This window comes from Erpetoichthys calabaricus, chromosome 14 (genome assembly GCF_900747795.2).
Source record: "Erpetoichthys calabaricus chromosome 14, fErpCal1.3, whole genome shotgun sequence".
NCBI lineage: Eukaryota > Metazoa > Chordata > Cladistia > Polypteriformes > Polypteridae > Erpetoichthys > Erpetoichthys calabaricus.
This window is the reverse complement of record NC_041407.2, coordinates 50,443,374-50,456,432: the sequence shown is the minus strand read 5'-3', so window position 1 is coordinate 50,456,432 and position 13,059 is coordinate 50,443,374. Positions and strand designations below refer to the sequence as shown.

The 13,059-nt window shown below is 41.4% G+C and overlaps 1 protein-coding gene across 1 annotated transcript in view; it reads left to right on the top strand.

Moving 5' to 3' along the window:
- Nucleotides 1-13,059, top strand: part of LOC114665262 (uncharacterized) — a 188,016-nt gene that overhangs the window by 142,032 nt on the left and 32,925 nt on the right. The window contains exon 4 of the mRNA XM_051936206.1: nucleotides 12,483-12,598. Coding sequence (XP_051792166.1) covers nucleotides 12,483-12,598 — 116 coding nt within the window. The remainder of the gene's footprint in view (nucleotides 1-12,482; nucleotides 12,599-13,059) is intronic.

Genomic DNA, 13,059 nt, shown 5'->3' with positions numbered 1-13,059 from the left:
AAATTGCTGTTTTTCTGCCTTCTAGGTGCCAAAACAATAATGAGTGGCCAATAATAGAGGCCAAACAATAATGAGTGAAAAACGTCACTTCAATATTCTAGTCTCTTGTAGGTCATTAAACTGAGGATAAAAGAGTGCAAAAATCAGAAAAGTGTTGTGTCAATGCCATCACATATTAAATCACTCGGTTCAAGTGGAATGGTTTTCCAAAAATAACAAAAGAAATAATAAAAAAAAAACCTTCAGATTCGTTTTCCTCCTTTCTTCCTGAAAGCTTCCCAGAAAAAAAAATCTTAAACTAAAACTTTAAAACCTAAACCCTCGAACCCCTTTTCCAACCTTTCTTTCTAAAGGTATTGCTAGCACAAAATATCTTCTTGGCATAAAGAGTAAACTTTAAATTAAATTCACTGACCTGCAGCTCACCACACTTGATCCAACTGCTTCACCTCCACTCTTAGAGTAAATAGGAGGTCTCCTCTCCCAGCACAGCATCACCTTCTGTCTAACAGGTTAATAAGAAGACTGCTGCATTGTGGCGGAAAATAAAAAAAATCTTCAGTCATCATTATAAATGAAATCCAAAGATGTCCTTTATTTACACCAACTGATGGAGGCTCACTATGTGAGCAGCAAGGCTCTGCACAGCAAGTCTGATTAGTCTAATGAGAACAGCTCCTGTTATCACTTAGGTTCAATTACATATACTGTAGTTTTGGTAAATATTTCAGTTGCACCAATGAGCACTCAAATAAAAGGTAAAATACCCCCGGTCACTAACTGACATCTAAAGATCCCAAAATAATTAATCATCAAAAGTGTTTGTTAAACATTTGCTTTGCAGAATAAGACTTCTTATATGAAAATTGTTATCACAGAACAAAACACAAAGTTAAATGATATATGATCTCATTTTCTAATATAAAGTGGGTTGGTACAGATGAAGGCAGTTTCAAGGACTTTTTGTTACTTAATCTTACAATTCCTCACTTATGTTCTATCAGAACAATTAATCAAAGCTTTTAACTGTTTTTTAACATACCAAAAGTCACCAGATTAATCCTAAGTCTAAGTTAAAAAAAGAAATTCCAAAAAATATATTTCAATTTTCTTGACATAAAGAAAACCACAGTAACAATCACATATTACTGTCATGAGCAAGTCCTGTTACCATCTAGAAATATAATTATGGTCACTGTTACAGGACAGTGGTTTGATATCTAAGGGTATAGCCTAGTCTCGAACTGGCTTCTGTAACGAGGAGGCTGTGAGATTTTGGAGTGAACAGTTAACATATGCCGAAATAGCAAGTCCTACCCTGCCCTTTGGACAAACCTAGATAAACATTTTATCTATAGACAAGGTAAGTACCATTAAAGAGCAACTGAAAAGAGTCCTCTTTGGAGCTTTTTCAAAGTTTTTTGAAAGCTTGTGAAAAGGTAACAGTATTTTTGTCCTTGCAGATAAATTACCAAAAGCTGACTAATTTTCAATGAAATCCCACTATGACTTAAAGTTGATCAAGATCCATCCATCCATCCTCTTCCACTTATCCGAGGTCGGGTCGCGGGGGCAGCAGCTTGAGCAGAGATGCCCAGACTTCCCTCTCCCCGGCCACTTCTTCTAGCTCTTCCGGGAGAATCCCAAGGCGTTCCCAGGCCAGCCGAGAGACATAGTCCTTCCAGCGTGTCCTGGGTCTTCCCCGGGGCCTCCTACCGGTTAGACGTGCCCAGAACACCTCACCAGGGAGGCGTCCAGGAGGCATCCTGATCAGATGCCCGAGCCACCTCATCTGACTCCTCTCGATGCGGAGGAGCAGCGGCTCTACTCTGAGCCCCTCCTGGATGACTGAGCTTCTCACCCTATCTTTAAGGGAAAGCCCAGACACCCTGCGGAGGAAACTTATTTCAGCCGCTTATATTCGCGATCTCATTCTTTCGGTCACTACCCATAGCTCATGACCATAGGTGAGGGTAGGAACATAGATCGACTGGTAAATTAAGAGCTTCGCCTTGCGGCTCAGCTCCTTTTTCACCACGACAGACCGATGCAGAGCCCGCATTACTGTGGATGCCGCACCGATCCGCCTGTCGATCTCACGCTCCATTCTTCCCTCACTCGTGAACAAGACCCCGAGATACTTGAACTCCTCCACTTGGGGCAGGATCTCGCTACCAACCCTGAGAGGGCACTCCACCCTTTTCCAGCTGAGGACCATGGTCTCGGATTTGGAGGTGCTGATTCCCATCCCAGCCGCTTCACACTCGGCTGCGAACCGATCTAGAGAGAGCTGAACATCACGGCCTGATGAAGCAAACAGGGCAACATCATCTGCAAAAAGCAGTGACCCAATCCTGAGTCCACCAAACCAGACCCCCTCAACGCCCTGGCTGCGCCTAGAAATTCTGTCCATAAAAGTCATGAACAGAATCGGTGACAAAGGGCAGCCCTGGCGGAGTCCAACTCTCACTGGAAACGGGTTCGACTTACTGCCGGCAATGCGGACCAAGCTCTGGCACCGATCGTACAGGGTCCGAACAGCCCTTATCAGGGGGTCCGGTACCCCATACTCTCGGAGTACACCCCACAGGATTCTCCGAGGGACACGGTCGAATGCCTTTTCCAAGTCCACAAAACACATGTAGACTGGTTGGGCAAACTCCCATGCACCCTCCAGGACCCTGCTAAGGGTGTAGAGCTGGTCGAATGTTCCGCGACCAGGACAAAAACCACACTGTTCCTCCTGAATCCGAGGCTCGACTATCCGACGGACCCTCCTCTCCAGGACCCCCAAATAGACTTTTCCAGGGAGCCTGAGGAGTGTGATCCCTCTGTAATTGGAACACACCCTCCGGTCCCCTTTCTTAAAGAGGGGGACCACCACCCCGGTCTGCCAATCCAGAGGCACTGTCCCTGATGTCCATGCGATGTTGCAGAGGCGTGTCAGCCAAGACAGTCCTACAACATCCAGGAGTATCTCATCCACCCTAGGGGCCCTGCCACCAAGGAGTTTTTTTGACCACCTCGGTGACCTCAGTCCCAGAGATGGGGGAGCCCACCTCTGAGTTCCCATCCTCTGCTTCCTCATTGGAAGGCATGTTAGTGGGATTGAGGAGGTCTTCGAAGTACTCCCCCCACCGACCCACAACGTCCCGAGTCGAGGTCAGCAGCGTACCATCACCACCATATACAGTGTTGACACTGCACTGCTTCCCCCTCCTGAGACGCCGGACGGTGGACCAGAATCTCCTCGAAGCCATCCGAAAGTCGTTCTCCATGGCCTCCCCAAACTCCTCCCACGCCGGAGTTTTTGGCTCAGCAACCACCAAAGCCGCATTCCGCTTGGCCTGCCGGTACCTATCAGCTGCCTCCAGAGTCCCACAGGACAAAAGGGTCCTGTAGGACTCCTTCTTCAGCTTGATGGCATCCCTCACCGCCGGTGTCCACCAAACGGGTTCGAGGATTGCTGCCACGACAGGCACCGACCACCTTACGGCCACAGCTCCGTTCAGCTGCCTCAACAATAGAGGCACGGAACATGGCCCATTCGGACTCAATGTCCCCCACCTCCCTTGGGATGTGGTCGAAGTTCTGCCGGAGGTGGGAGTTGAAGCTACTTCTGACAGAGGGCTCTGCCAGACGTTCCCAGCAGACCCTCACAACACGTTTGGGCCTACCAGGCCTGACCGGCATCCTCCCCCACCATCGAAGCCAACTCACCACCAGGTAGTGATTAGTTGACAGCTCCGCCCCTCTCTTCACCCGAGTGTCCAAGACATATGGCCGCAAGTCCGATGACATGACCACAAAGTCGATCATCGAACTGAGGCCTAGGGTGTCCTGGTGCCAAGTGCACATATGAACACCCCTATGCTTGAACACGGTGTTCGTTATGGACAATCCGTGACGAGCACAGAAGTCCAATAACAAAACACCACTCAGGTTCAGATCGGGGGGGCCATTCCTCCCAATCACGCCCTTCCAGGTCTCACTGTCATTGCCCACGTGAGCATTGAAGTCTCCCAGCAGAATGAGGGAGTCCCCAGAAGGTATGCCCTCTAGCACTCCCCCCAGGGACTCCAAAAAAGGTGGGTACTCCGAACTGCTGTTCGATGCATACGCACAAACAACAGTTAGGACCCGTCCTCCCACCCGAAGGCGGAGGGAGGCTACCCTCTCGTCTACCGGGGTAAACCCCAATGAACAGGCTCCAAGTCGGGGGGCAATAAGTATACCCACACCCGCTCGGCGCCTCTCACCGGGGGCAACTCCAGAGTGGTAGAGAGTCCAGCCCCTCTCAAGGAGATTGGTTCCAGAGTCCAAGCTGTGCGTCGAGGTGAGTCCAACTATATCTAGCCGGAACCTCTCAACCTCGCGCACTAGCTCAGGCTCCTTCCCCTTCAGAGAGGTGACATTCCACATCCCAAGAGCCAGCTTCTGTAGCCGAGGATCGGACCGCTAAGGTCCCCGCCTTTGGCCACCAGCCAACTCACACTGCACCCGACCTCCTTGGCCCCTTCTCATAGGTGGTGAGCCCATGGGAAGGGGGACCCACGTTGCCTCTTCGGGCTGTGCCCGGCCGAGCCCCATGGGTGCAGGCCTGGCCACCAGGCGCTCGCCATTGAGCCCCACCTCCAGGCCTGGCTCCAGAGGGGGGCCCCGGTGACCCGCATCCGGGCAAGGGAAAATGCCATCCAAAGTTTTCATTCATCATAGGAGGTTTGAACCGCTCTTCGTCTCATCCCTCACCTAGGACCAGTTTGCCTTGGGTGACCCTACCAGGGGCATAAAGCCTCGGACAACAAAGCTCCTAGGATCATTGGGACACGCAAACCCCTCCACCACGATAAGGTGGCGGTTAAAGGAGGGGGTTGATCAAGATTTTCTACTTTAACCCAGTCTCTATCTAATTGTATAAATCATGTGTGTGATAGTGGTATTATTTACATTTCAGTTTTCCTCTATAAATCTCAGAATTGTGCCCCATAACTTCATGCCAACAACTGCTTGATCAAGGTTGTGTTTTTCTGTGTTAAAGTAATATTTGACTTCCTTCTTATGCAATAAATATTAACTATGATATTTCACAAAAATATACCTAGTCCTATATTTTGTGTGCGATTAAACCGTTTAATAGTACAGTTGGTAGTAACACAGAAAATACAAGTATTCAAAATCTTCATAATTTTCTAGTTTATGTTGCCAATGACATGTACATAACTGACCGAAGATAGATTCCTTATACAAACATCCATGCTCTCATCCAGAGAATTGCCCTATTTTACAGTATATCCAGTTGTGGTCTATACTAAGTTCCAACCTTATTTTCTACTAAAGACAGTCAGTATACATGCTGACAGCAGGTGTCAAGACTCATCACTACTTTCATTAATGCAACTCACTGGCCATTTGTAAAGATAATTTTGAATTGCAACAATTACACCAGCGGTTCTCAAACTTCTTTAGAATTTCTTGCGTGGCGGTCCCTTTAAAAATTGTTTGATGACTCGCGGACCCTTTTATTAAAAATTAAAAAATCAATATTATTTCAAGAAAATTGAGGGCTCCAAATACTTTGCACAAGGGTGCCACATACCCACTGTGCAGCACTGCATAGGTACAGGCTGCTGTGAATAAATCATTTTTTGACGAACAATTATTTATTCAGAAAATATTATGCACATCTTAGTTATTAAATTTAAGTTAAGTATTTTTCCTATTTTTTTTAGCAACAAAACACTATTTCACAAGAAGAATTTGGATCTTATCTAATTCTATCCACTGTTAGATGTCGTTCTGCTTCAATGAGACCTTAAAATTATATTCAAATCAAAATCAATGGAACAACCAGATCATCAAGACTTTCTTCATTTTCGATTTTTTAAACTGCCTCTTAGCAATTGCTTTATTTTGAATTGTCTCATTATGAACACTTTTACTTAATTTGCCTTGAGCGGGCAATTTCACCACTTAAAAACACAAACAATGTAAAATATGTTGTTTGTTGATTATCTGTATCCACCTTTAGTGCTCTTATTTGCTTCTAAAATATCCGAAAACTGTTAACGAGTGTTTTGATTCTACGACAGAATCGATAATTTTTGATTATGATAAAAATAATAAGGGCTGGTTTGTGCCGAGCTATAACGGTGGGAAAACAATGCGGTGGCAGCGAATAACAGAACAGCAGATTAGTGGTCAGGTCTAGGTGGTGGGGGTAACGACGGAGCTCAGTCACTTACTTACCCTCGGATGGTAAAGGTTAATAATTATAAAAGTATAAATAGTATAAATATGCAATAATTTCTCACAGTCCCACCGAAACCCCAATTTGAGAACCGCTGGGTTATACCCAAGCTGCTTATTGATGTTAAACACTTACTGCCACCAGATGCTATCTTCGGTTTATATCTGGGCTTTCCAATTCACAAAAATCATACTCAGCAACTCTTTGCATAAGACACTTCATCTTTGTTGTGTGTAATTATTACTTGTTTGGTTATTTTCAATATTACCTAGGCCCCATAAACCATAATATTAATTATCGTATATACTCGCGTATAAGTTGGGTCTTGAAACCCAAAAAATTGATCATAAAATCAGACCCCGACTTATATGCCTGTTCAAAAATATGACACTTACATTTTTTTTCATTTTTATTTTTTTAACATCTTTTTGCACCCTCCAATCTCGCATCAGTTTCTCAGACAAATCGAATTTTGTTGCAGCAGCGCAGTTACCAGTTTCTTTCGCCACTTCAACGACTTTTAAATTTAAACCAGCTTCATATTTTCTTCTGATTGAACACTCCATTGTAAATAAGGGATGCTTTTACGATAAAGGTGTATGAGGGTGTGAGATACAAAAAACACAAAACAGTGCAAACATCACTTCTGAATAGTTTGGGTATTATCGTGTGGTCATGTAGGCACAATACATAGAAATAAAGGCAGTGTGCTTTGTGGTTACTCTCTCAGGTGGGCGTTAGCATATCATAATCTCTTGTACCAATACCGTGAGTTTTCTGCATTTGACTTATATGACCGACATTATAAAATACTGGAAATTATACAGTAAAATCAAACCTGACTTATCTGTGGGAGAACTTAAATGCGAGTATATACAGTATTTGTTCTGTATTGCCACTGCCAGTCACTTGTTTAAACTACTGTATATCTCTATTAATACAAATGGATTTAGAGATATTGTCCAGAGTGTCCCTATTTCCAAAACATATGTTGTATACCATCCCTTAAGTTTACCATCATTCCTCTCAGATACCAAATTTCCCTTAATGTTAAACCGTATATACTATACATTCAATTATTAAAAATCAATAACCAATAATACTTAAATTGGGCTGAATTTAACTGGTAATGCTGTAAGTGGTATTGTGATCATAGTCAATAATGTAGTACTAAATATAGTAGTCTTGTGTCAGATTCTGATTAACTGCAGAAGGTGGGTAGTGGGCATGGGAACAATATAATTTCATACAAAAATTAATCCTTAAACATAAATGGTGTCCTCTCACACCAAGTGTCAATGGGCCTAGAGAATGAGGTAATTCTAAAAATATTTACTCTTACACTAGGTGCCAACCATAACATGCTAATGATAATCACATTTTCCAAACTACTTGCTACTATTATATTATCCCCATTATTGTATATGCTAAATCCGAAACAAATTAAATTCAGTATGCACTATTTACATTAGTAAAACAATACTTACAAGTATTACTAATATTGAATTGTTTGTTTAAAGAGTTCAGTTGTCTAGTTGTGCTTGCACATAATTAACTTTCTTCCTATATCACCCATCACTCCAAGGTTCAAATCCTCTTTGAAAGATTCTGCTGCAGAAAAATAGATGTTAGTTTGTGACAAAATTTCTTCTATAGTGGGGATTTAATATGATACAACAGTCAGGTCTTGGGATCCAATACCCCAAAGCAAAGGATAATAATGTCCAATGCAAATGGATGCCTTCTACGATTCGGGAACCCATGAAGATTTTTTTCTTTTTTGGTTTAAGAGACTACCAGCATATAACACCTTAAACTTTTAGTTGGCTTGTTTGCATTAGGGGCCCGTGATCCATTTAACTGGAACTTGAGTACATTGCAACAAATGGAGGGTCAGCAGTCAATTGGTCCATGGCCTTATCCATGGCTTGATCCCCTTTCTGGAGATAGAATCTTTCAGCAGTGAGATACGTGGACCTTGTTTGGTCTCCCTTCAAGTTTTCGTATTTGGTGGTGTACCTGGTGTGGTTGGAATCAGACAGTTCCATTGTTTTGTGACCTTTATTACAACCCAATCTCCAGGTTCAAATTGAAGTGTTTTCTTTTCTCCTGGGCAAGGAACAGCAAATTCTACCTGCAGCTGTAAAGAATTAAGAGTTTTGCTAAATATTTGTCAATGTTACAATACTTCATCTATGATTGTGAAAAGTTACTTATGGATTCCATAAAGGTGGAGAAGATGCAAGCTGTTGTACAGGTGCTCCAATTAATATTTCATGAGGTATTAGTCCTGTTTTGTTGGGGGTACAGCTCAACAGTAATGCTAGCGGTAAAATAGATGGTCATTTTAGTTCAGTTTCTGCTTGTATCTTGGCCATTTTTTTAATGCTCAAAGTGAATTCAGCAGGCGGTAAACACAATGTAGAAGTTTCCTTTCATTTTGTCTGTTATGTTCAAAATTAATCCTTCAATAAAAATGTATCCTCTATAGTTCTATCTTCTTTGGCTGTTGTTGTGGCCTCCACTCATCTGAAAAGCATATCCATCACAACATGTAAAGAATAACAATATAAAATAAAGTGAATCTGAATATATACAAAGCGAAGAAGCATTCTGTTGCTTGGTTTCACAGTAGTAAAACCATTGGCACATAACCTTTGCTGCTATGAAAGTAATTTTGTAACCTAAAATTCATTTACTATATAACACAATGTCAACCCCCTTCCCCCCCTTTTTGACACCAGTGTCAATTTTGAAATATGTTATTAGAGGGAATGGAGACCAAGAGTGTATTGGTAAGGGAACACCATGAAACTGGTCCGATTAATAAGTGCCAAATGTTATAAAGGCACAAGCCACTGTTTGGTAAACTGAAAGAAATCGCTATACCAACCACACTTTTACCCACCAAAAGATGACCCCTATTGGCAGGAAGTGCCTTTTATATCGGGTAACAAATCTTGTAGCCAATCCTGCGTCACTCCACTCCCTTTCACCAATCGTGGTGGGCATGTGTACATGTTACGATGAACCCCTGAAAGGTGAGCGCACTACTACAGACTTCCCCGGACAAGCCATTGTCCTTTCTGGAATGTAAGTTACTTTTTACCTTGGGACTTTCTCTTGGGATCCTTTCATTAAAACTAATGTATGCAAGCTTTAACTAAACTAAACTAAACTAAACTAAACACTCCACACTTTCTACTTTATCCACGGCAGGTGGCTAAAGAGACACTTAAGTCAATTGACTGGCATACGCATTGTCCTCCAGCAGGCCTGACCTGGAGGTGTGCCCAACTTTTTGCTGGCTACCTGCTGCCTGAACCTGCCAAAGCCAACATTAAAATGCTTGTGAAAGCGCACCCCTGCACTTCAATGACTTAAACAGATAAGAGCTTCTCTTTTTTTTATTTTTTTTTATTTTTACATTCCTTTTAGAACTTTTAAACTGGTAAATTCCTAGCAGGTAGATTACAACAGGAGGCTATTAGTTAAAGAGTCATGGTCAATATAGGTTCCTGCAGAAATTAGGAAAATTCCAATCGATTATTCCAAAGTACAACTTTGTTCGTCTTTATGTTCATTGTATCCTTTCACACTAGAATCCATGAAGCCTACGAAAAAATTCATAATCCCGGGCCACCCTAAATTCCTTCGCACCTCTCCATTAGCATCTTTTGTTTTACAAATGTGTCGATCAGCACATGCAGCAAGCAACTTGCTATCCCATTACACTAAAACCAATGCTCAAAGCAGGCAAAAAGTTCTCCCAGGTCAAGTCTTGTTTATCTTTGTGTGAGGTGCCCGGAGTTGCATAGGTTAAATAATAATAATAATAATTTGGAACACATGTATTTCATATTTGTTCTGTGCCTACAACGATCTATGTAAATGTGTGGAAGATTATCCAATTATATCCACTGGCAGGACGGCGCCAGACCTCTTGCTGCATCCACACGGTGCCATCTTTCGCTTTTACGCCTGGTGCAGCTGTGTTGTTCTTATATGTGCGTGGACATTTCTTGCGGGGAGGGCTTCTGTTCTCTTTCTCCGATGTAGAACCCTCACCCTTATCTTAGTTCACCTCTGTTATAGCACGTCTTTATTTGAAAACAGCAGTGTCAAATTGGGGGGAGTGTGAATGTGACTGAAAGAATAAAACTGAAAAAAATGGTAACCATTACAAGTACAATAAATTTACACTGGCTGTTACAGACTCAAATCAAATGTATGTTTTTATTGTATAATAGTAACAATAAGAGAATCTCACTACTCAAAACGGTAATTCTGGGAAGTGGCCAAACTTGAACCTGCAAGCTCTAGATTATGAGTCAGCAGTTCATACCGCTGCACCACCCAAGCAGACGCTAATCAAGAGGTGAGAAAGAATTTAAGGTGGCCCGGGATTACAAGTTTTTTCGTAGGCTTCAGGGATTCTAGTGTTATTGGATTGCATAAAATCACATTAGTGTCCTCCAAAGAGCATCTCTTAGTCAGTATGGGAAGCAGAAATGAAAGAAGAAAGCCATAGTCTGGATTGGTAAATTCCTGATTATTTTTAGAAATGAAATTAAAATAAGCTAAAACAATTAGGCTCCACATTCTCTTTATCCATTTTTCTAATTACAGAGAATTGTTCAGCTATGTGCACAGTTTTCTTTATATTTAAGACACAAGTTTTAAATCATTTACAAAAGTGATAGTGAAATGTCTTTGTTTAAGACTAACTGGGTAATTCATATAAGATATATTTTAATCTTTTCCTACATTAAGTCCCTTTAATTACTTTAATGGTTATTTAGGTCAGCAGAAATTATCTTGAAATACTCTTAACATGTTAACTGAAAGTTAAAATAGTTCCTTTGTACTTATCAAAGTTATGTTTCTTTAAGCTATTATTTTTACAACTAGTTAAATTAACATATTTTATTTCTACATTTAGAATTTTAACAGAGTGCCCAAAATGTTTCATTAGAACCTCAAACTGTAGGAAATAAATCTAAACCTTTCATCAGCTATGTAGTCATGCAAACATTATCATTCTATTATATTTCTCATTTAAAATATACAAATTACTTATAACACAAGGAGTGGGTGGGAAAAGAAATAAAAACATTACATGCATCAAATACCTTGTAATTCAGATTCTATATGTATTTAAAATGCCTTCAGGGTAATTAGTGCATCATACTATTGCATGCTGAGAATGAAGGTTCTGCTCTTTAATCAGTTAAACATTACAGTGCTTATTTCTAATTGTAAGAAAACATTCTAATATATAAAATGTATTTATGTTTAACAAAATTGATTTTTTTACCCATAAGTTTCTGTTAAGGCTAGTTCATGCGTGTAATTTCATTGATATCTTTGAGATTTTCCTTGAATTTCTTTTAAGAGATTTGGTTCTGTAGAAAAACCACAATTTATCTTTTTTGTTGGTTAATTTTCTTTTTCATTATTCATACGCTACCCTTATTAGTACAGAATATCTCAGTATGAAACAATACTTGCACTGGAGGTTGCAAGCCCTGTTTTGTTTTTTTTGTTTTTTTACTAGTTATTTTTTTCTTCACATTTGTTTTTTTCTTTCTGCTTTAGCCTGCTTCAGTGCACTGCTAATTCCATAGTATTAACAGAATAGAGATGAAATGGAAAGGCAAAAAAATAAGAATGTGCAGTTTTTTTTTTCTTTTCCCTTACATACAGCTCTCCAGCTCACTTTATGCGTTACGCGTCACACCTCTCTTTTTCAAGTAAATCGGAGGTCTCCCCAACTCCTAGCACTGGACAACCTTCTCAGCTCAGGGAAATTTAAAAGGCATCCACATACAGTCTAATGAACCCACAGAGCCATTCCACAACACCCCTTTCACTTTGGCTGTTCAGAGTGACACTGCTGCACCACTGACAAAGCATCTACAGAGGAAGATGCACTCTAGCATCTGATGCACCATTTTAAACATCTGCAGCATTTTTGCCACCAACCTTGATGGAATTTCCATCAATTGCCACCAGTGGTAGTGGACACTACCATACATGTAATGCTGCATACTTCAAGCAGGCAACCATTCCCATTTTATGAGATTCAACTATGTGCGCACGCAACCCTCTCATCCATGCACCTTCCTGAACCTCGTACAGATCTCTTTTTCCTGAACTGTCTCTGGACCTGAAGCTCACTCAGAGTTTCTCTCTTTACTCCTATCAGCAACTCACATTTTCTTACTCCCCACAGCTGTGCTCATTCTCCAACAGCAATGTGGTAACTCCGCAGCATCAGCTTCCAACCACACTCAGCAACCATCTGAACATTCGAATGCATCCTGCTGTTCGGTGCACAATTCTGTTCAGGTGGGTCCCCTGGCTCTCTTACGGGCATCCTACCTTGCATTGCTTCAATAGACTAGTTAAGTTAAAAGAAACTTTTCCATCAATGCATGTAACTCTATAAACAGCTTCATGAATACCTAAAACAAACAGCCTTGTGACATGGCCTTGTCACTATGACTTATTTTCATTCTCATTGTTTCACTGCGTGCAAAGACGATAGAGAAATCTGAATAAACTCTCTGCACCCAAGCTATTATAATTAGCTAAAAAAACACATATAAACTCACCTGAAGTTACATCACAGTGTTTTTCACATAACCTTTTGTGAATACACCCAGACAAACCACTTTAGAGGACTGATTTTGCTATTTCAGTTGGAGGCCAAGACATCGCCTTTGAACTACAGAAAGATGCTTAATTCAGAATGTGTGGCCAAAAATGTGTCTGAGTGCGCTAGAGCCCCATGCAGAGACACCTGGAAT